This window comes from Biomphalaria glabrata, chromosome 1, assembly GCF_947242115.1.
Source record: "Biomphalaria glabrata chromosome 1, xgBioGlab47.1, whole genome shotgun sequence".
Taxonomy (NCBI): Eukaryota; Metazoa; Mollusca; class Gastropoda; family Planorbidae; genus Biomphalaria; species Biomphalaria glabrata.
Genome location: NC_074711.1, coordinates 74,554,230 through 74,579,368, shown reverse-complemented (window position 1 = coordinate 74,579,368; position 25,139 = coordinate 74,554,230). Strand labels below are relative to the sequence as shown.

Below are 25,139 nucleotides of genomic sequence, written 5' to 3'. Positions count from 1 at the left end.
AGGGGAAAAAATGAGGCGGAAATGACGTGTCTGAAAGCTAATCTCCCTATAAACACACATCTCTCGGATTTTTAGTCCGACCTTCTTTTTCAGTTTAAAAAAAAACAACTATATAAGCTACGCCTATGCACATTAAAAGATTTGTGCAGCTAAAACGTGACTTTCACGTCTGAATCATTTGACCTACAGGTAAACCATAGAATTAGAACTCTGCGGCTATACCTACAGTCATTAACTAGAGCATAGCTTTCGTCTCTACACAAGAATAAATTTTGAACATCAACGACTGGTTTGTGACTGGAAGATCTATTCCGGTGCATATAACCCTAACATTAGATCTATTAAGGATTTAAGGTTAATCCAAAAGGATCTGTAGTGCACCCTAGAAAACGGAAGCAATAAAAGACATGATTATATAACGCACTAGTTATAGACAAGTCCAAAAGGAAGCAACAGTGTATATCTCCTAACAGACAGGTCTTGTAATACATACACTGTATTTATTACGATTTCAAATATGAAGTAGGAGCTATGTATATAATCAAATGTGTTATCAAACACAATGTATTGTATACGTGTGTGTGAGAAGGGTAGACTTGAAACACTGACACACATATACTCACAGTATGTACGTGATAACTTGAAACACTGACACACATATACTCACAGAATGTACGTGATAACTTGAAACACTGACACACATATACTCACAGTATGTACGTGATAACTTGAAACACTGACACACATATACTCACAGAATGTACGTGATAACTTGAAACACTGACACACATATACTCACAGTATGTACGTGATAACTCCGATACTCCACATGTCCGTTGCTAAAGATAAACAGTCATAGCTGACCACTTCTGGCGCTGCAAAGGTCAAAATGTATCAACATCAAATTACACAGATGATAATAAACTGGACACTATTTACATCTAGTCAAAAAGGGATCCTAATCTTTTTTTTTGAATAAGGAACTTTCAGGCATATAATACCAGAGAGGTACATAAGAGACATTTGTCTATCAAGTACCATAGAAGTTCGAAAAGACACAACGATTTCTTAAGTTTAAGGGTCTGTGCATTATGCCAAGAAAAAGGGAGTAGCCCACACAATTCTATAGAAGAAAACGTATTGCTAGTTAACTGCCATGACATTATTGTAGCAATGTCAAAAATGATTTAGTTGAACCAGTTCTCTGTGACAATTTCCATGATAATTTAATTTTTTTAAAATAAAAATTGGGATAGTCATCAAGCATATTCAAGTAATCACCTTCACCCAATGACTGGAAGCTTTGAGTGAGCACCAATGGCCCAATAGGCTTCAGTTCTCCCAAACATGTCCCACTGCTCTACAATTGTTTTCGATCCCCTCCTTTGTTACAGCCAGTAGAAACCATGACTATCTTCAATGCAAAAGTGCCAGAGTGATTATTTGACATGATTTTTCTGTTCATTGTACCAATACATGATTTTTTTTTCTTTCTGTACCATTATAAGAAAAAGGTTCAATGGAAATATTTACATGGTAAGAAAGACAAAACATTTGCTATTCCGGATTGGAACCACCGGATTGGAACCACCGGATTGTCACACACCTGGTTCCGTGTAAATCTTTAGACAACCCCATCATTGCATACACAAAGTGAACAGACTACTCACCCACAAACTCTGCAGTGCCCATCAGGGCCCGGATGTCATCTTTCTCGTTGATTTTCTGGGCCAGACCAAAGTCTATCAGTTTGATGTCCTGGGAGTTTCTATTTAATAGCATGATGTTCTCAGGCTGAAAGAAGAGACAGGTTCAAGGAAAATGGTGAAATGATGGACAAGGAGACAGATGCGATTATGGCTACTCTACAGAGAGATGGAAGCCGAGTATACTGTGAGATGAAAGCTGGGTTTGCAGTGAGATGAAAGCTGGGTTTGCAGTGAGATGAAAGCTGAGTTTACAGTGAAATGGAAGCCGAATATATTGTGAGAGAAATGGCTGAGTTTACAGTGAAATGGAAGCCGAATATATTGTGAGAGAAATGGCTGAGTTTACAGTGCCATGAAAACTAAGTTTACAGTGAGATGAAGGCTTAGAATGCAGAATAAGAAATATAAAGAAATATTGGCTTTTACATAGAGAAAGCAAGAGACATCATTAGACATAACACAAATTTGATAATCAAAAACGTACAGAAAATAACCATATACATCGAGCACAGCCGCCATAAGTTGTTCAACGTCTGTACTCACCTTTAGGTCTAAGTGGGCGATGTTATTGTCATGGAGATGTTTAACGCCATGCAGAATCTGTGCAATAAAAGCTGAGGCTTCCTCTTCCCCGAGATGATCTTTTTCAGAGATGTAATCAAACAGTTCACCCCCAGTCACTCTGCGAAAAAAAACAAACAGAACTGAATATAGAGTTTGTTTTATCACCCAGAGACAGTACACATCATCATTTCAAACAAATGATACCTGCCCGAGTGGTATGCGCTCGGGAAAACCATCTCGATGGTTTGATTTCGTACCCTGCCCGACACCATCTCCGCCCTGCATATAATAGACTTCAATTCTGAAGGAACATCCGAAACATGTAGAACAAACAAAATAAACAAGTGCATCTTCTCAAGTAGAGATTTCCTCAAAGTTGTACACACGGGGAGCTGAACATGAACAATCGCAAGCGCTCAATAAACGAATAAGTCAACTGGTCAGAAAGCTTTAAAACAATCATTTCTTCAAATCTCTGGATTGATCCCTTGAGGATTATGAATGTTATTTTCAAGTTCATTTTATAGATATAATGCACAATGTTTGTTTGTTTTTTTTTTTTTGTTTTTTTTTTCTTTTTTTTTTTGGGGGGGGGGGCGGGGGGGGGAGGAGAGTTCATCATATTTCCTAATCACTGAATTTTAAAGCATAAACCAACGCACAATAAGTTACAAGTTGAAAGTTTGTATCAATGTTGAAATGACAACAGAAGAGAGAAAAAAAAAAAAAAAAGCTTAAACATGGTTTGGACTTAAAGGAAGCCTATTTTGAGATATAATTGTGCATAATAGATCTTCAGTGCACAGTAATTTGGCTGTCCGACACTTTAAAACAGTGGCCAGGAAAACAAAACAAAAAACAACTAAATGTTTAAGTGAAATATGGTCACTCTGTTGCTGAGGCCGCACTACGCACGTGAAACAGCCAATAAAGATGTGTTCCTTATCAAAGCACTTCAACTTCTTCCAAAACAAAAGATCATCAAAAGTCTGTTTCCTTTTCATCCCCAACGTTACCCTCAGTGCTACTTGTCTCTCATCTTTTCTTTCAACTAACTTTATGACCTCAGTTAACAACCCACACCAGGGTAGACATTCAAACATATAGACTGCATCTCTCTCTCACACACACACTCATAGGCCTACATTGAAACATATATACTGCATCTCTCTCTCACACACACACTCATAGGCCTACATTGAAACATATATACTGCATCTCTCTCTCACACACACACTCATAGGCCTACATTGAAACATATACACTGCATCTCTCTCTCACACACACACTCATAGGCTTACATTGAAACATATAGACTGCATCTCTCTCTCACACACACACTCATAGGCCTACATTGAAACATATACTGCATCTCTCTCTCACACACACACTCATAGGCTTACATTGAAACATATAGACTGCATCTCTCTCTCTCTCACACACACTCATAGGCTTACATTGAAACATATAGACTGCATCTCTCTCTCACACACACACTCATAGGCTTACATTGAAACATATAGACTGCATCTCTCTCTCTCACACACACTCATAGGCCTACATTGAAACATATATACTGCATCTCTCTCTCACACACACACTCATAGGCCTACATTGAAACATATATACTGCATCTCTCTCTCACACACACACTCATAGGCCTACATTGAAACATATATACTGCATCTCTCTCTCACACACACACTCATAGGCTTACATTGAAACATATAGACTGCATCTCTCTCTCACACACACACTCATAGGCCTACATTGAAACATATATACTGCATCTCTCTCTCACACACACACTCATAGGCTTACATTGAAACATATAGACTGCATCTCTCTCTCTCTCACACACACTCATAGGCTTACATTGAAACATATAGACTGCATCTCTCTCTCACACACACACTCATAGGCTTACATTGAAACATATAGACTGCATCTCTCTCTCTCACACACACTCATAGGCCTACATTGAAACATATATACTGCATCTCTCTCTCACACACACACTCATAGGCTTACATTGAAACATATAGACTGCATCTCTCTCTCTCTCTCACACACACTCATAGGCCTACATTGAAACATATATACTGCATCTCTCTCACACACACACTCATAGGCCTACATTGAAACATATAGACTGCATCTCTCTCTCTCTTTTTCACACACACACACACACACACACACACTTGTACAGCGGACATGGGACGAGTAATGCCCATTACCCCATATACAGCACAATAAACACAAAAAAAGTGGGTCAGCCAAAACGCAAGTCTTGCGGTTAATGAATGCAGACCAGCAGTACAAAGATAAGATACCATTTTTGGGGAAGTCATCACACCATAACGTTTTTTTTTTAAACCTTGTGTAATAAATATTTCAATCTGAATGTATCTAGACTCTAGAGAAATGTTTTGTGTTTAATCCCACTAGCGCCCAGCTGCTTCCATCCGTCCCGAAGTGAAGTGAGAATCTATGGCTGGGGGCTGGACATAGCAGCAATGGTGGACACATTGGTTCTCACTGCCTCGCTATGATACAAACTGAATGGACACGTTTTGGTGAGGTCCAAAGCCTAGTTCTAGCAAGAGATGAGTCTGAATGGATCAGAAGGCCTGGAAAGTATTGTCACAGGTCAATGTGAGAAGAACGATTAGGAGTAAACAAAAAAAAAAACTGTCTAAAAGTGCCCGGACTGTAAGTTGACTAAGTGCTTGCAATAGTGTCAATCTTAACTGCATTCAAACGTCAAACACTGCAGTTTTATGTATTTCTTAAACAGATTAATATGAACCTTTTTTTTGTTTGTTTGTTTTAAGAATTGGGCTTTAAATAAGGTCAGTCTAGTTATGTCAGACCTTGAACCCTACATCAGATGTGCCTATATATCACAAGACTTGTTTTGGTTGTCTTGAAAGACCGATACATAAATGCCCTCTACAAGCAAAAAAAATTCTTACTAAACCAAAAAACTTGGACTAATAAAAAAAAAAAAGGACGAACCTTTTTTTTTTTTAATTAACGTTGTGGGTAGGAGGGGGGGAGGGCTGTAAGTTCGTGCTACAAGTTGACCAGTTACATTATAGCCCAGTCAAGGCTGTTGACCGAGCAGGCCCGAAAAAGAGACGTACAGCAAACCACGCAAAGCCCGTGTTGACATATGACCCCTGATCCTTAGACCCTTAGGCCAGCGAGGACAGAGGAAATGTAGTCCATCGAAATTTACTTTTCCAATTGTTGGCAGCCCGTCTCTCAAGACATTGGGTTTTTTTTTTTTTTTTTGTTTTGTTTTTGACGTTATGTCAAGAAAAGGGAAGCTGAGAATAAGAGGGGTCGCGGGCGTAAGGTCCATTTATCTGGTGGGAAGCTTGGGCAGGAGCTCTGACGGGGGTTACTGTGACAGGGTAATGCAACACATATAATAATATGTAAACCAAAACGTTCGGATATCTACAAAACAGACAACTGGTTAAAAATGAAAATAGAAAGATAAAGCTCCCGTGTAAAAATTAAAAACAATAAACGCACCTTAGTTGTGTGTGTGTAAGTTGTTGGTTTTTTTTTCTAATTTCTAATATGAAAATAAACATTTGGCAATAATAATAATAAATATTTTTTTATTTGCGCTTTCAAAAAGTGCAACAGGACGAGTAATGGTTCTTGTTCTAAAAATAAAATAAACTTAACCGTGATGTTTAAATTAGAGCCTGCCCGCGACTATACATCACAATTACAGGTTGTGGTGCTTCTAAATCTTGTGCGCTGTAATTCTTCTAAGCTGTCTGGAATATTCCCCAGCTGGCTTGCCCCAAGGAATCAATGCCTGAACAACAATCAACAACATCGCCAGGTCGCGTTCCAAACCATTCAAAAATAAAGTTACTAAAAATATTTGTTCTGAGATATGTAGACACGCGCAGTTGTTTGTTCTGTGAGTGAAATTGGTGAGACTGATTGGCGTGTCGACTTCAATTAGCGCTAGCATCACTTTGTTGACTAAATGTTGAAGCATACAAGTGAAACATGAAGCACGGGGTATGTATACGCACGATAGGTCATGATGGCACTGGTAGATACAGACCTGGGACACGAAAGCACCTACAATTGGATTTGATGGCACTGGCAGAAATGAAGCATCCGTCATGATGTCACTAGCAGACATGAAGAGCAGACATGAAGATGTCACTGGCACACATGAAGATGTCACTGGCACACATGAAGATGTCACTAGCAGACATGAAGATGTCACTAGCAGACATGAAGATGTCACTAGCAGACATGAAGATGTCACTAGCAGACATGAAGATGTCACTAGCAGACATGAAGATGTCACTGGCAGACATGAAGATGTCACTAGCAGACATGAAGATGTCACTAGCAGACATGAAGGTGTCACAGGCAGACATGAAGATGTCACTGGCAGTCTTGAAGATGTCACTGGCAGTCTTGAAGCATGGGGCATGACGACACAGGTAGATATAAGCCATATGACACGAAAATCCTTATTGATACGTACATTAGGGAATTGAACTGGTAGATATTTACGCTATGGCACTGTTAGACATGGCCTTAGGACATGAACGTACTGGTAGACAGACATGAAAGTACTGGTAGACAGACATGAAAGTACTGGTAGACAGACATGAAAGTACTGGTAGACAGACATGAAAGTACTGGTAGACAGACATGAAAGTACTGGTAGACAGACATAAAAGTAATGGTAGACAGACATGAAAGTACTGGTAGACAGACATGAAAGTACTGGTAGACAGACATGAAAGTACTGGTAGACAGACATGAAAGTACTGGAAGACAGACATGAAAGTACTGGTAGACAGACATGAAAGTAATGGTAGACAGACATGAAAGTAATGGTAGATTTGTACAATATGACGTAATAGCACCGATACATACGAACTGAAGGACATGAGGAAACTGGTTGACATGAACTGTCTATGTACGTGTTCTTTGGTTTTCAGTTTTTCGAGTCAACGTAATTATTTTTAAAGTATCTCGGATAAAGAAAAGTGAGTAGAATTTATTTTAACGGATGACCGCAACTGTGTCAAACAATTAACACACAATGACAATCTAAAAAGTATATAATTATTCTTTGTAACTTCAACAATCATACATTTTGACTTTATATTCACGCATTTTTTTTATTTCATTGAATATCAACTCAGTATAAAGTTGTACTAGTGAATGTATTTGATATCAAGTGTTATGGGGTGATGAAGTCTTCGGCTTCTGCCAGCATCTGAGTTTCAGTTTGAAGTGCTGCTCGATACACTTCGAAGTGTGTCCATTTTCCAAGCAATCAAACAACTCAAAAACTCACGCAGACATTCCATCCGTGCAACAGTAAAAGTCACACTCTAGAAACTAGCAGATGAAGTGGTGAGCAGAAGTCACGCAGCCAATCAAAGAGCTAGAAATACTTAGGCTCAGACCCCCGACCTATCCGGCCAGGTATTTTCAAACTGCATTTATCAATGTACTCACTTGAAGGCCAGTGCTTGTCATCAAGTGTACGTGTAGGCTATTTTTAGAAACTCTCGTTAAGTTCCCGTTTGGCGAATGATGCCAGCGGTTCGGATAAACACACAACAAAAGTACAATGCCATTGTCCTCCTCACTGCCTCTTAAACCATTAACACTAAACACGCAGGAAATGAATGAATGAACATTCATTCAAAACATTATTTAACTCTAAAAATGCGCAGAACATAGACCAAACATAAAAAAAACCTGCCTGTTCTCATTTTATTTGAGATAAAACTGCTCGCCCCCCCCTTTTTTTTCCTCATTTTTGTCCGTCTCACTAGCGACTTGCTCCATTATACAGTTTATCTTTACCCACTTAGCTGACATTTATAGGCAGACACTTCCATTACGTAGCCAGAAATAGCTCACTCATAGCTCATGCACGAAACAGTGTATAGGTCAGTGTGTGCGTCTATAATACTACAGGAGATGGTCAAAACAAACAGCCAATGGTTCAAATGTGGCTCAAATTATAAATTAGAAAATATCTTAAATATCTATATCTATTTGTCAGTTAAGTCACCTAGTGTGAAGAATAAACATTTCTTTTCCAAAAAAAAAAGTTTTGTTTGTTAGACAGTAGAATTATATATGTGCTAACGCTGGTGAGTGTGGAACTAGATTTACAAGGATTTATTTCAAACATCCGTCACTACCTGGGTGAAAAGCCTCCAGATAATTCTGCAAGGATCAACCTAGAAAACTTAAAATTGTATTTGCTAAGTTTAAAATCATTATGTTTTGTTTGTCCACATGACTGTAACACCAGTGATATCCTAAACTAAAAATGGCACTCTGGTGATCTATCCACTGCAAACACCTGGTCGTCCAGGTATCTCGCATGTGTCCAGATTTTTTAAAAAGTTGGTGGTTTCAAGAAAAAGCAAAGAGGTGGTTTACATGAAAGTTATACCATAGTATTGTTATATAAAGTTAACACACAGTCATCGTATCATTCAATGTAAAGTAAAACCAAACAACATATCATGCAATGAATAGTAGACTGCTCCCAATCATAATATCAGCAAATTGAAGCGTATACCCAATGATCGTCACAACACCAAATAGTTTCAATTCCACCCATCCGGCAATACAGACAGAAGAGTATACCGACCTTCTTGCCCATGATTCCGCGATTCTTTCTACTAAGGCATGTAAGAATTGTTTGTTTCGTTCAGGTTTGGATTTCAAGATGACAAAGACATCCAAACATCCAAAGTCCAAACACCCAAACTCCAGTGTATGTTCGTGTTTACATCTATATTGTTAATGTATTAGTAAGTAATACTGAGATGAACAATTGTAGTCTAAATGGATTTCTATTTGTTTGGACCAATGATATAATCTGATGATTACTGCAAGGTTCAGTAGTTAAGTCTAGAAGCTGTCTCTTTAAACATACAAATGACGCCTATTTGTAGGTCCCCTTTAGTTGGCTTCTCTACTTAAAACCAAAACATTACAATGAAGTTGCATATTCCCGTTGAATGTCGCTTCTTGCAACTGAGCAACTAACCCTAACCCCTAACTTCTTGCAACTGAGCAACTAACCCTAACCCCTAACTTCTTGCAACTGAGCAACTAACCCTATCCCTAACCCCAAACCCTCCACTCCAGTCTGTCGTATTGTTTAAGCGCATTCTCGCTTGACTGACACAAATGACTTGATAAAATATACATATGTCAGCTTAGGTTATAGATTCTACCACATATTTTGTTTTCTTTGCGTGAGGTAGGATAGTGTCAGACATTAAATAAGAATACCAAATGTCATAATTAGTAAGTCGTCTCGTGTCAAACCCGTTACTGTGTGGCAGATACCATATCACCATTATTTACAGCATCATTATTGGTCTTCCATTACTTCAAAGGTATCTGTATTCAAACTGTTAGAGAAAAAACAAAAGATTACTATATTACAATATTAATGAACGAATGGAAAGAGTGAATGAAGCTCATTCCAATTACATTGTGCATAGATAATCATTCCCATTTCACACGGAGGGCAACATGACTTGTGGGGGTTATGACTTCTTGACAGTCCAAACTAATACTGAACTATCTATCTGATCAGTGTCAATCCGTTGTTTCCTTGAGTGTCACTTTCAAGTTGTAGAATCTTCTACGTTCATGAAGAAAGACAAACATTATTTTTTTTTTAAATATAATTAAAAAAATAAAACAAAGTGTATCTAGGGGGAAGAACTGTACATTTACAGCCATTTATCTAGATACTTTAAGATTAATTTCCCATTTCAATGTCAAACAAAATTAATTGTAACTAATTAATTGATTAGTTGGTTAAATTTTTTGACTGGTCGATGTTTTCTTACGGGCAATTGCTAAAAATGTGGAGAACATGCACTTGTTCCGAGAGTGGGAGGTAGAAGTACAAAATGTGTATCGGACATAGAGACAAACAGTCGGACTGAGTTCATATCATCTTTGCAATAACAAGACTTATGCACAAACGCTGTATTCTTAACTAACGCTGGACTTCTGTTCTCATTAAGGCTCAGCTGTACCAAGTCTTAACTAAACATCCAGCAAGATGAATCAGAGTATTGTCGCTTCAACCTGAGCTTACAATTTTCTAAGATTTTGTTTTTTTCATCCTACAAAACTGCTTTCCAGTCTTAAGTACCGGCAAAGCGTGGAGCTTAGCAAAAAAATCAACGACGAAGGACTCCTCCAGCCCTAATCCTCCCCACGGAGCGTAATTAACTCTACGCATATCATTGCCGGCATGTCCGTGCCAGAACTAATCGCCATGACACGAGTCCTTCAGGCCGACTTGTTCCCTTCCCACCTCCACGGTGCTTTTTTATTATGTCTCTACCGTTTGCCTTCCGCTTTACTTCATCAAGTCGTTGAACAAAAGTATTCGTCAGAAAAATACAAATATACACAGTACATGGTTGCTTACTTAAAGGGGGGGGGGAGATGAAACAGAAGGAGAGAAAGTAGAAAGTGTGGAGAGGAAGAATTAATAGTAGAAATAGAACGAAGCCAGTAAACTTTTTTTTTTTTTCTTTTGGAGCAGGTGTGGAATGTTTGCAGAAACTAGGTCACGGCTCATCGCGATAACAAAAAATACACATTTCTCAGATGAAGACAGAAGAAACCTTTTTAAAAAAATAAAAAAAAAGTTGTAAAAAAAGGGAGAAAATTTCAGGAAATAGCGACTTGTACCCGGGCTGAGGGTGAGCTGTCCCCGAGGATTGTAAACTTGTGAGTGAAACATGCACAGCAACGAAGTAAGATTTCTAAGAGAAAAAGGAGGGGAGGAGTGGTCTACCTCGGAGGATATGACTAATATCTATCTATCTATCTATCTATATATATATATATATATATATATATATATATATATATATATATATATATATATATATATATATATATATATATATATATATATATATATATGGCTTGTCTTCGAGTCCGAAGATTTAGGAGGGATGCAGTATTACATGTAGCAAAATATTTAAATATTGCGTTTCCTCCAGCCGGCGCTCAAAATTTTTTAAGTGGTGAAAGACTTGTGCAGGCTAATACCACTCTTTACACTAAATGCCGTCCACGGTGGCACAGAAGTCTGAGACGGCTGTGAACAACAGATAGTCGTAGATTTTATTTCGCGGTGTCCATCTCCTAGACTGGCTTAAAAAGAAATACACAAACCACATTAATGTATATAAACCTTTTTTTTTTTTTTTACATTTGCTACATTTTGGCCATCTCAGAGAAAGTCTTATTCTACGAATGATTTATTGGAGAAGATTGGTGCAACACTTCTGCCTTTTTTTTTTACATTGATGCTGAGGTCAAAATCTTTGCAGGCGTAAGCGAAGAAAGACAAGCTCTTTTGAAGGGCCTTTTCATTTGTATGTAAGTGCATATGAACTAACATTTAAATCTACTTTCCGTAAAAAGACAATAGTTGATGCCTTTACTAGCAGAACTAAAGCTCGAAACGCTTTTGCCATAAATAAAATACAACACGACTAACACAACTATGAAAACATCTACTAACACAGCTATACAAACATCTACTAACACAGCTATACAAACATCTACTAACACAGCTATACAAACATCTACTAACACAGCTATACAAAGATCTACTAACACAGCTATACAAACATCTACTAACACAGCTATACAAACATCTACTAACACAGCTATACAAACATCTACTAACACAGCTATACAAACATCTACTAACACAGCTATACAAAAATATCTAATCAGACGGTTGTACACAGCTCATATACTGACACATCGGAAGTATCAACTGACAAGGACATAGCTTGTACACTGATGTCAGCGAGAATGCAAAAATCTGTGAACCTTGAACGTTGTAGCCAAAGGCAGTCTGGGTAATGCTGGAACAGGATGAACACGTTTCGAATACCTAAAAACAATTTAATCACTTGCGTCTGAATCAGCTAATGGTCCTTATGAGGACCAATTGAAATATATATTGTTGATACGTGATCAGAAAACATGGGACTCAATATGTGAGCCTGAGTTTAGGAAACTATTAATTTATCTGGGAGAATTGTTTGTTTACAACAGCTTCCAAATCTTGAAGAGTTAACCATAACAAATGTTGACAACTGATATATTGGTTGTCATTAAAATTAAATTACTGGAATAGAAATAGTGATTAAAGACTACTTCGGTCTAGTAAAAAGTCTCCGCACCTTCTACAGCAGTGCCTGATGACCGTAGGGAGGCAAAAGAAAGATCAATATACATGTATACTAGCTTCTTCGATAAAAGCCAGTTTAATGCGATCGGATAATTTGAATAATAACCAACTTGCCCTTTACTAATGTTTAATATGTTTATTACGAACTATTCCATGACTATTGTTGACACAGCTTGCCAAAACAACAATGATTGACTATTGCTGGCGCAACTTGGCAAACAACAAAGATGAATAACAGTCCTGTGATAGACTTATATTTAGCGCATGAATATCAAATTTACTTTTTTTTTTTAATTTACAAACCAAACAACGTCGCTCTTTCAATTTCTCTACTTTACCAGTCATTCCAAGAAGTAGGCCAAGCCTCGTTTTGAAGTTTCCCACCGACGACCCTGAGACTCCAAGACACATCGACATCAGTCATGTTTTCGTGCACATTTCATGATTAATTACTTATTTATACAGAGCTAAGTCGTGTTTGTTACATTGTTGTTTTTGTTTTTTGCAAGCCCATTGAACAGATAAATATTGGAGGCGTAAGCAAACATCTGACAAAGAGTGAAATGGAGTGACAATGAACTGAGACATGATGCCGTTACAGAGGCGGCAACACGTAAGGCAAAAGTAAATTTGCTCCTGAATATTTACAAATTATATTTCTACCTGCTAGGCTGAAGTGTCATCTTCAACATCTTGTAACGAATCATAATGAACTAAGAGACAAACCCGTACATTTCTTTAAACGTGAAGGGAAAGTGTATGCAAATAAGCAGAAAAATTATTAACAATGCGACAACAGTGAATGAAAAAGCTCTTTTAAGGCTCCATATATTATGGCATTGCGAATAGCGGAGAGTTGGATTATGTCAGCGGCTTTCAAACTATGCGACCTGGGCAGACAAATCAGGTTGTGTCGGGAGTCCGTCAGCATCGTATGGCTTGTAAAGGGATCCCTGTACTGAAAAGTTTGTGAACCTCTGTCGTACGATGTCAGTGTTCAGTTTTTACTCTGTAGTCTCAGCTGAATTGCTTTAAGTTACTGCCCAAACTTTCATTAGTGTTCCCTCTCTTTGATTAGAAGTAGACCTAGTAGTAGTGCTCCTCACTAGAGACATTCAGACCAAATGTTCACTAATGGCTTGTTTCTAAACAGTGTGATGTCGCAAGGGCACGTAGACACTGGGTAGAGACCCTAGCCAACAGTTCTACGCAAGACTGAGAATTCTGTAACGTCAAGTTCATTCGACTGTTAAGTGTCGTAAGCAATAAAAAAAAAAAAAGGTGCGCTTCATTTGTGTCCTCCACAAGCCTGACAGTTTATTTTATTGGTTAAGAGAAGATTAAGTGACATCGTTTTCTGAAATCTAAAAACACAGTAGGGGGGAAAGGGCAAGCGTGAACGGGGAAGGTGATATAGATAAACGATATATCACAATTTTATCTCGAGAAACAGACAAGCTTAAAATAACAACGGCTGTAATTGTTTATTGTAGTCTTAAAGGAAACAAAAATAGGTGATGACTTCTATTATTTAAAACTGGTCACACTAACTTTGAATCACTAAGCCCATAAATTAATGCAGATAGCATTAGTGTATCATCAATTTCCATCTCCGTGCACCAGAGAAACTGTACATACACAAAGTTTGTTTTCTAGACGTGAAGTTTTACGTTCACTGGTTAGTGTATCCAGTTCTCAGTAGAGAGGATGCAAAGTAAGCTCATTCTGTCATTCAATTGAAACCCTTTCACTGCTAGGTGCCCTGGGAAGTCGCTAGTTCCGTGACTTGGATAGGAGGGGGGGGGTGCACTGCTTCCACTATGACTAGACAGCGCTTAAACACTGAGATGAGTTGTCCGAGGTGTTCACGTCCGCCCTATAAACAGTGGATACCCTAGCGTGGAGTGAGAGGATAGAGGACACATTGAAAAGGACATAAAATGTATGTATAGCCTATGAAGTTGTCAACAGAATAGTGTTGCCAAATATTTCTTGTGCTTTATCATTAAACCCAATTTCTTTAAAGGAGTAAAAAGTGAACGAACTTTGCTTTTAAAAAGTCTCACATATGATTCACAAGAAACTCGTGTGTCAAGACTTAGTAAGACTAGCAAACTTATCAACACAACCCACTTGTACTTTGTTGGGCGTGGCTTTTTTGCACTATTAACTATTCAACTTAGTGACTAAAATGTTTTCACTATCACCTATTTGTACCTCTGTATTGAACTATAGGATGAGCTACATTTTTATAATCGACAATTTGTTCTTGATGAATACATATTCCAGTAAATATTACCAAAAAAGGGGAATGACTTTGATTGGTCACTATTTAAACAAAATGAATAAGTGTTTCAGGATTTTTGTCACTACACACTCTGCTTCCTTCATTCCAAATGAGATCATTGGCACTACACTAGTTCACATCTTCCACAAGTCATGTCTAGACATAAGTAATGAGCTTTGACACCAATACATGATGACGTGTTAAGCTAAAAAAAAAAACGATGATTTGTTTTAGTGCAACTTTCTCTAGTACGAGTTGTTTCCACCTTGAGAGATGATCCGCAATGTTGGCTCAGAGCGTGGGGGGTGTGAGGGAACGGCCAGGTTACCTTGTTTGTTTTTTTTAAAGTCACAATTAATAGTTGAGAACTGACGACGAAATAACCTGTAACTCCTCCAGGTAAGCTGAGAGTTCAGTCATTCCCCGTGGCCTTTTTGTACAAATTATTTTTGTATAATGTATTTTACTGTGATGTGTCTCAGCGAGTCAAGATGCACGCAGATATATTGAACAGTATTAATCGTATTCAAACTGGTATACTTTTGTGACATTAAATGCACGAAAAGAAAGTTGTTTTTAAGTATGTTATATCTTAATTTGATTCTTTTTTTGGCTTTGTTTGTTTTGTGAAAAACAAAGAACTTGTATAAATAGATTATTATTATCTAAACAGCGCGGCCAGTCTGTGCAGTAAGACGTGATCACAGATGTGCCAATTAACATTGGAAAGAAAAATAAACAATGATTTTCGGTTGGCTCAAAACTCTATTAACTTTTCTTTGATGTGTTTTATTAACTGTCAAGAGTGTTGTTTCAACCAAAGAATATAGGGCATCATTTGTTGATCTCACAAGATAATATAGTCCATTTGCTTTAATGAACAATGGCCAACGAGGACGTTGAGTTTACAGCACAAATAGATTCACTCAGAGTATTTACTCTTCCAACTAATGCCCGTTGCCCAAATAAAACTTCATTGCAAATTTTTTCACCGGGAGTCGAGTTCAAGAATCTCAGTTTGCTAGGCGAGCGTTCTAACTACTAAGTCGTAGCGTTCCATGAGCCTGCTGATGTGGCATAATTCCTTACACTTATAAGTTAAGTAGATAAGACATCTGATGGCGGAATGTCAGCTGTTGATTAATAAACAACAGGTCAGTCGGTTCAACTAGTGGCCCGTCTACACTAGGATAATCAATGGTTCGTGATCTGTCAACAGACCCGTTCACATCTTATGATGCCCGACCCCCATCCTCACCTGTGGCAAGGCGTTCATCAATACTTGCCTGGACTTATCGATCAGTCACGTGAGCTGTGGGCGTCAACAACCAAAAAAAAAAGTCTTGCTCAGTGGTTACCAAACACTTGGCCGTACCCCCCATTCTCTGATTCATAATCATATTAGCGATTCGTTTGAACAAAACGACTAGAAGGGTACACTGAATAGAGAAGAAAAGAGAACCACAATATTGCCTCAATTAAGGAAGCCAGGAGATCGTCCACTGCAAGGGTCAACTAAGCCTGAAGGGAGAGACTCGCTGGACCGCACAACGTGTTGCAGCGGCAAGCTTCTTGTCGCCACAACAGTTTTTGTTGCAAGGTTTGTCTTGTTGGGTTACTACAACAGACACTACATATGAAGATTATGGAGCACTTGAATCAACAGAAGCGTGCTTCAAACTATACTGCCAATAGTTCACATTTACAAGATGTCCACGTTTGATAGCGGAACAGCCCTATTCAAACTATTTCCTTCATGAGGCTAACCTGTGCAATGAATCTGAAAGAATTTATCGGAGTTGAAGACTTACATCTGGACGCACTGAATTATTGTTTGAAAAACATAAGCATCAAGTTCAAACTCTACTTCTTCATCATATTTAGAAATGCTAAACTCCACATCTAGCTTGGTTTTCTTGGTAGATTTCGACAGCCCGTTCTACGCTCTAAAAATAATGTGTATATGTTTTTTTCAAGCTTTTGTTGCTTAAAAGAACTGTCCTATTTTTTTTCTCTAGAACCCATGTCAGTATGTTGATAAACGTTTTAATCCCAAATTAAACTTTCCTTTCAACCAAATCTTTGATGTGTTAAGGGTTTTTTTTTCCACAGCTTTATCATTGATGTGTCTGTATGTGTATATGTGTACATGAGATCTATGTCAAGAGTATAGTCTGTTGATTTCAATAAAGGTGTAACTTGTCGTTCAGGTTTGCTGTCAGTGTTAAGAAGCACCTTTCAGAAATGTGTTAGAACCAGACACGGGAAAGAAAGATTCCTTTACTTTGAAGCGTTACCCTCGTAAATAAATTACGCCACTGTGTAATTGATAAGATATTGGGGCATGTTGCCCTCCAAGTGAACGAGACACTACTAAGAATATCGACCAAGGTAGAATGCAGTGGCGATTCAATGTCAGAGACAGTGTCAGCAAGTTCGTTTTTTTTTTCTTAATGTCATTTTATGTCATCGTCCTTCTGTTTCAAAGTGGAGCATACATGAAGAAATAGTTAATTATTTATTAAGTAGATGAAAGAGAAAATTTATTCAATGAAAGAAAACTATTCTAATTGTATAAGAGCTCATCTCGAATTGCTGATTCAATGTATAAATATATATAAAGTGAGGTCGATAAATATCTACATATAGCGCTTACGATTCTTCGAGGCTGTACGTAGAAGTTTTGCTGCCTTAGCATCTAGAAAGCAAGAAATCTATTTTTAATAATGCTTAAGCAGAGATAGTCGCAGGTTTAAACTGGACTCCACGTGACCATCCAAATAGACTGATGACAACTCTGACAGAAGTGACTCACTCCAAATTGTGTATACTGCATTCAAGCAGGAATAAATACGCTGGGAAATAACTCAAGCCCGCATCAATCATCAAACTTTGGCATGGCATCTTATTAGCAACAATACACCATGGCTAGTGCTAGCACTCTCAGCACGTAGGAACGACAGTTTAGTTTAATGAACTGATGGTCAGTGCTCGGATATCAGGTAAACAATGGAAGGAAAGTTCAACGGTCAACAGATGTAGTATTTCTAATAGAGTCTGAATATGAAGCAGAAACATTTAGTGCCCCACCCCTGCCAGAGAGTTACTACTACCCAAACAGTAATACACACACAGTGCAAATGGAAAGGGGTGAGTGTCGGAAATAGGAAACACTAGAAAAAAAAACATTGTTAGAAAGAACTAATAATATTTAATATAATAATTAGTTATACCTTTTATATAGCGCTGCTTTCATATATAAAGTGTTTAAGCACTGGTGTATATAAATATTTTTCTATTCGCAGTGAAGAACACAGGATCAAGTGCACATTTTGTGTATTGGAGATTTCCATACAAAGGAGGCAACTCCATAGATAGCAAACGTTTTGGTGCGTACGGTGTACAGTGTACAAAACTATTTATATACCTTACAGTTTTAAAACTATTAAGAATTGGTGTGCACTTTTTTTTTTTTAAACCGAAGAATCAAATGATCAAAATGTAAACAAAGAGCAGATTACTGCGAAGGACCTCGTTCATCAAAACGAACGGTCACGTGATGACCATAAAAACAACGGAAAAAAAATCACATGCTAACCATTGTTGATTCGAATTAGGTCGTAACTTACATAGAAGAGATACGGAAGCACATGGTTCGATGTTGTTTGTTTACAATTGATGAATGAGGTCCAAGTGCTGGTGGGGGAGGGAAGGGGGGCAGTCAACAGGGATCTTTAGGACAAACTAAACTATTGATCCTAGACCTAGACTTCCACCCCACTTCTGCCTCCAGAATCCCAACCCACCTCTGCCTCCAGACTCCCACCCAACTTCTGCCGGACCGGCCAAGAAAACTTGTTGAAGGTACTCACAGTTCCAGGATGAGGATGACGTCAATGCTGGTCTCGAACACGTCGTACAGACTGATGATGTTCTTGTGCTTCAGCTGACGGAGGATGCTAATCTCCTTCTGGATGTCCTCCATGCGAGCTCCTTTACGGCCGCCGCCTCTTCTCTTTCGTATGTACTTAGCGGCGTAGGCATGGCCAGTACTCTTGTCCGTCACTTTACGGACCACTGCGAAATGACCACTGAAAAGTACAAACAGGCCATGAAGTTGAACATATAAAAAGGGAGGGGGGGTGCGAGAAAAGTTTATAAAATAGTCTGTAGTCACGTGTGTGTGTGTGTATACATACAGTACATGTAAAATGAATGACATCATTCCAATAGGTGCTCAGCTATCAACATTTTAAGTGTATCTTTGTCAATCTAATCGAACTAAAGCCCATTACAGTATATACCAGACGGATCGCGAGGGAGCCAAGTGCTGATAGTTAATTTTCCATCATTTTTTATAATTAGATGGTATCTTGCCAGATAATTACATTTTTTTTGTCTATGGGGAAAATGTATCCGATGTAGCCTGGGGTTCTCAATTGGATTCTAATATAAAAGTAAAAAAAAAAAGTACCAGAATATACACACAAGTACACAGAATATACACACACTCACACAATCTTTACATCATATTGTTCTTCTACTTTATTTTTCCATTGGTCTTTGTTTTTTTATAATGCGTAATCATTTTTTTAACTCCTTTATATAGAAAACAATTTCATTGGTAAGGCCTGATTTCATCCTGGTGGTTAGAAAAAGGTTTGAAAAACACGGGCTTGAAATATTTAATTCCTCCCCCCCCCCCCCAAACCGAAAAAACAAAATGTATGCAGAAAGATAAAACTTAATTGAACCAAAGAGTGGCATCATCAGATGTATGTCCACATAAAATACGTCAGAACATTTTCATAGGAACATAATCAAAGAAAACTGTCTGCAAACAAACAAAAATTAATGGGAAAAAATGAAACAAAAAGTCAATTATCTCGGCAGATCATTTTCAAAAGACAAAAAGAAGACAAGAACAGCGAGTCTGTGGCCAAGTGGAAAAGATTACATTATTACCAAGGGCTTGGACGTACAAAAACAATTGGGTTGTAACTCAATGTGAGTTTCTTTCATCATATCAGCCTCAAGTCCAGACTGCATGGGGCGGTTCTGCACAACACTCAAGTGAAGAAATTTTAACGGGGGAACAGAGGGATGCAATGTAGGTCTACAGAGGTGGCAACAAAACCTAACGTCTAATACGAGAGAGGGACTTAGAAATGGCAGTGTGTACCAAGGTAGAAACAATAGCGTCTTAAGAAAAGTCCTGATCTTTGGTGTTATCCTCCAGGCGTTTCCAGAGAGAAGGAATGAAAAGTTTGACCTATGAAGAATGGAAAAGTTTAGTTTATATCCTGATTTTTTTTATTTTTTATTTTTTTTTTTTTGCAACAGAAATACAATTTTTCTAGTGGCCAGCTCCATCGTGACTAAAACGGGGCTTTAAAAAATAGAACCTTATGGATGCATAGAATACAAATTTATAATCAGATGCCAGTATAAAAAAAAATGTCTTGTGGAAGTCCACAATACATTCTGTATGGCGATCTAACAGAAGGCAGGAGAGCCGCTGGTCGCCAGGATGTATGCAAACGCGACATGAAGCGCCTCAAAATCGACACTAGCAGCGGGGAAAAAATGCCACTGGAAAGATCCACATGGAGAGCGAACATAAAGTAAAGGTCTCAGGTTGCTGATGCCATACACAACAGTAGTAGAAAGAAGGGTGAAAATGCAACGGCACCTGGTGATTACATATGCCCAACCTGTGACCGCGGCTGTGTGTCAAGGACTGGCCTCTTTAGCCACACACGCAAAGGGAAAAGATCGTCTCTCGAAACGTAAAATGCCACAGCATAAAAAAAAAATAATAATAGCATTTGTGTTTAATGTTTTAACTTTCATTAAATTGTCTAGTGGGTAAAAATAAAAAGTTTTTTTCAGTGTGGTAACACTAAGTGTATAGGATGAAGATAGCCATTTTATTGTTGCTGTCTGGCTCTGAGTGAAGACATTTATTGAAAGAACATTGTGCATTCTAGTCCATAGAGACCTCGCTACTCTACGAGTACTGCTGGAAAGAGAAATGGAACTTTTGTCAAGGTCTGATGAGATCATCTAAGAGCATACAATGGTGGCCTACACATGAAACTATCCGCTTGTAAGCAAGACACGAATGAGATGCCTATCACTTATCTACTAAGAGTAGTAAGACCAAAAAGCGGAGAAGTGCAATGCTATAGGAGGGGGAGGGGGGATGTCAACATGTCAATGAAATGATCAGTAGGCTTGAAATGAAAGATTCGTTGTGACTCGCAGCATGACATAATGTCAATTTATCAACAAATCTACTTTGCAAATAGATTGATTAAACGTAACTGTGTGCACAGGAGGAAAAAAAAAGTGAAATCTCCAGTAATATAAACCTATGAAATCTAGAACACTACATTTTAGCGACATCCGAAAGATGAAAGCCTCTATTGATTTTGTATCATCTGTTCTTCCGTCTGTCTGTCGTGTTTAGATATAAAAAAAAACTAAAAGCACTAGCGCTATTGACACTTCAAATACTCACATCATCTATCACTCTCAAAGTAGGTACAAGGGCTGCTGTTGGTTTTTTGATTGATAAGCTCGTTGTGTTTTCTTTTAACCCTTTGATATAACACTTCGTTCATGCATATGACATGCTCAGAGCGCTACGGTTTTGTTTTTGGTTGTTGGTTGTTGTTGTTTTTTTTTTTGGGGGGGGGGGGGGTATAGGGGAAATAAAATGTTTCCTTGCTATCTCAGCAAACACAATTCAAGGATTCCAGCTCGAGTCCCCTTGACAGGTAGCCAAGCCACCTAGTCACCCATCACACAATGAAGAAATTAGACGTTACCCATAGTGTAGTACAACGTACAGATACTTTTTGTTGTTCTTTCATTGACAACACAGAAATAGAGAACATTGAAACCAACGTTTCTACATTTAAATGCATACTTTTAGTTGGCCAAGAATTGTCTAGATCTAGTTGTCTATGGATTCGAGCTGGACATTTGAAATGATAAAGACACTGGACGATATTTGTGAGCTTGAGATTACACTGAGACAGGAACTTCTATTATCGTAAATTGTACAATATTAAAGAATTTTTTTTATCTTCGGTGGTAGGAGAAGTAAATGGGAATATGCTGCAGTAAACATCAACGCTAGATATCAATCTAGATAAGGCACGGACACCTGAGCAGAACTGTGAACGGACAAAGGGAAAGCTGGAATAGGCCGAGAACCTGAGAGAAAAAGTGATAAAAGAGGCCTACGAGGACAAGCACCGTGATTACGAGTTGGGGAGTTTGGAAGGAAATCTATGGGTCAGGAATACATAACTGGCTGGAGACTTGGACGTGTTGTTCTAACCAGATAAAAACTTGGTTAATGCTTTCAACGACCAAAAATACATCTCCAAAAACTGTCCCACATTTAGAATCCATGGCCTTCACAGAATCTAAACTGTACTACTTGTGGTAACTGGAAGCACGGCAAAGGGATAAATCAATAAGGTGTAAACTTAATCGATCTGTATTTAAGACCCCCCCCCCAGGTCAATACTTCATGTATATGGATCATGTATATGTATATGTTTATAAACTACATCCTCTTGGTAAAATAACTCATAAATAATCAATTCTAATATATAGGACATCCTAAAACTGATTGCATTCGTTTTATTTTAACTTTTGATTTCGGTTCCAACGTAGAGGGAAAGGAGAGCGTTCAGATATATGGCCAACTATGTTCTGCTCACAAGAAGGGCCTACTATTGATGCCTGGGATTAAGGTTACATTGCTCAACTAGAGGGTTTGTCTTTTTATCGTACTCTGGTAATATCACGCGAATCAAAGCCAGATAAACGTGAAATAGATTAATGCAACCAACAGCAAGCATTTAGCGATTAAGCTGGGCCACTTTCTTTACACGGTGAGCCACAATTATGTACAAGACCTAAATGGAACAACGAAAAGGGCTTCATAAGTTTGTAAGGCATTATAATAATACAAATAATTCAAACAAGACTCTAGTTGCGATGACAACTTGCTAATTAAGAATTCATAATGCTAACTTTGTATACAGATTTCTGTTATAGCTTCAACTTATACAGCTACAGGTTAATTTGATTAAATAATTAGTAAATCTCAATTTCTTGTCATCAAAAGACAGGAGCATTTCACCATCAGAACATGACACTATATATGTATATAGTACAAACACAATATAATTTTATATGTACAAATACACATATAAAAGAGAGACAAACACAGAGTCAAATGACTGTATCAATGAACTGCAAAACAGCTACAGCAACCTGTGATACTTGACACTGATTAGATTTCAACACACACATACATAGACTATTTTCTTGCAGAAGGTTCCATCCATCACTTAACTGACTCTTCTTCTTACACACAGACACCCACATCGCCCCCTGTTGGACCTGGTGGCATCCATCACCTACTGCCATTTAGTGTCAGCAGAAGTAAATCTCAAACTTGGGGGACAAAGACTATCAACCAACTTAGCTTAATGTGTATTTTGTTTTCTTTTTGATATATCTCGAACTAAACGAAACAAAAATCCAAGTTGTTTTAAAACACAGAAACAAGAAATGGAAAAAGAAAATGTCAATACAAGACAGTAGTCAAGCAATCAATAAGCAGACATACTGGCCAAAGATGGAAGAATGAACATACAAATGAAAATTCCTCTCTACCCTGAAGAAATGAAGAAACTAATAGAGAGAAGAATAAATAAGAATTGGACCTGCTCACATCCCAATTAAAATAAAAACTATATCAATTATAAGCTTTTCGAATGAGACAACATACAAATCATATATATATATATATAAAATATAAAAAAAAATATTTATATGTTTGAATTAAACATTAACTTTATTTTGATTTTTTTGAAAATGTTGAGAAAGTTGCATTTTGGCTCGATTTAAATTTAAATTCTAAAAATTAATTTTAAAAAATATTAATTATAAATAAATGAATTTTATAAGTGAGTTTATCAACCTTTATATAAAAATAAAAGACTTGCTTACAATTATTACTAAAATTATTTTCTAACAGTAAACTTCTAGTATCTCAATAGCTAATGCTATATCTGTATCACTAATAAATGGACAAGGTAGAAACAAAAAAGCTGTAAGCACGTATTGACAAAACATGTTTAATAATCTGAAAAAAAAAAGTCTTAAAATTGTACCACTTGGCAGCTATGGTACTTTTGATTGGTAAATTATATCATGAAAATGTGATTATTTTTAAATTGTTATCCTGCAACTTAATTTTATTGTAGAAGTATAAGAATAATGTTAGAAATATGAATACAACTTGCTTCTAAAATAAATGTAAATATAAACACATTACGCTAAGCATACAGTTCTAGATAAAATATATATATAATATAGTAATATAGATCTAGACTTTGTCATAGACATACCTGCCAATATCTTCTCCAATTTCATAATAATCCTCCAGTGGTTCTTTCTTGAAGTTGAAGCCATCCATTCTTTAAATAGTTTTCATTTTGCACCATTATTTGTTATCCACAAGGAAAAAACAACTCATTCACTGCTTGGTCTTCTCTAATTAGATCGAGACGCTATGTTATATATAATATTATAATATATATTATAATTATATAGATTCTAGACTACCCATTTATCTACACTCAAGACTACTAGATCTATATTGTCTCTATATATAAATCTAGATATTCTAGATCTAGATTCTATGATCTATCATCTATCTATGTCACGCAATATATGTCTTAGATAGATCTAATTAATATTTAATCTAGACCCATATATGTAATATAGATCTATATAAATATATAGATTCTAATTCTAGATTAATCTAGATCTAATAATCTAATATAGAACTACTCAGTCATCTAGAATCTAGATTCTAGATCTATTTTTTTTTTTCTATTTAGAATCTATATAATCTAGATTCAAGATCTCTAGAATCTAAGACGACTCCTAAGATAAGGCCTAAGCCTAAGGTGGCTAAGGCTAAGGCGGCCTAAGTCTAAGACATTCTTTAAATACTTTAATTAATGATAACTTAAATTAACCATACTTAGATTAGATACTAGATCTAGATCTAGCTCTACATAGACTATAGTCTCTAGTATTAGATTCTAGTAGTATAGTCAGTATACTATAGAGTTAAGACTACTTAACTTGTCTTAAGACTATATATATAGACTATAGAGTATAGACCTATATTATATCTATATAGATTATATTATAGATCTATCTATATATATCTAGATCTAGTATAGACTATAGTCTGTAT

At 37.2% G+C, this 25,139-nt stretch overlaps 1 protein-coding gene across 7 annotated transcripts in view; it reads right to left on the bottom strand.

Moving 5' to 3' along the window:
* The window catches only part of LOC106057200 (death-associated protein kinase 1-like), a 117,558-nt gene that overhangs the window by 91,897 nt on the left and 522 nt on the right, over nt 1-25,139 (bottom strand). For 3 of the 7 annotated variants that reach the window (XM_056013983.1, XM_056014005.1, XM_056013998.1), the window contains exons 2-6: nt 24,280-24,424; nt 18,712-18,930; nt 2,253-2,391; nt 1,671-1,794; nt 800-875 (exon numbers count right to left, since the gene is read on the bottom strand). In XM_056013983.1, coding sequence (XP_055869958.1) covers nt 800-875; nt 1,671-1,794; nt 2,253-2,391; nt 18,712-18,930; nt 24,280-24,347 — 626 coding nt within the window. In that variant the 5' untranslated portion in view covers nt 24,348-24,424. Of the gene's footprint in view, nt 1-623; nt 719-799; nt 876-1,670; nt 1,795-2,252; nt 2,392-7,793; nt 8,251-18,711; nt 18,931-24,279; nt 24,442-25,139 lie in introns of those variants that run through there. The other 4 variants (XM_056013991.1, XM_056014001.1, XM_056014014.1 and 1 more) reach the window with 3 other exon arrangements.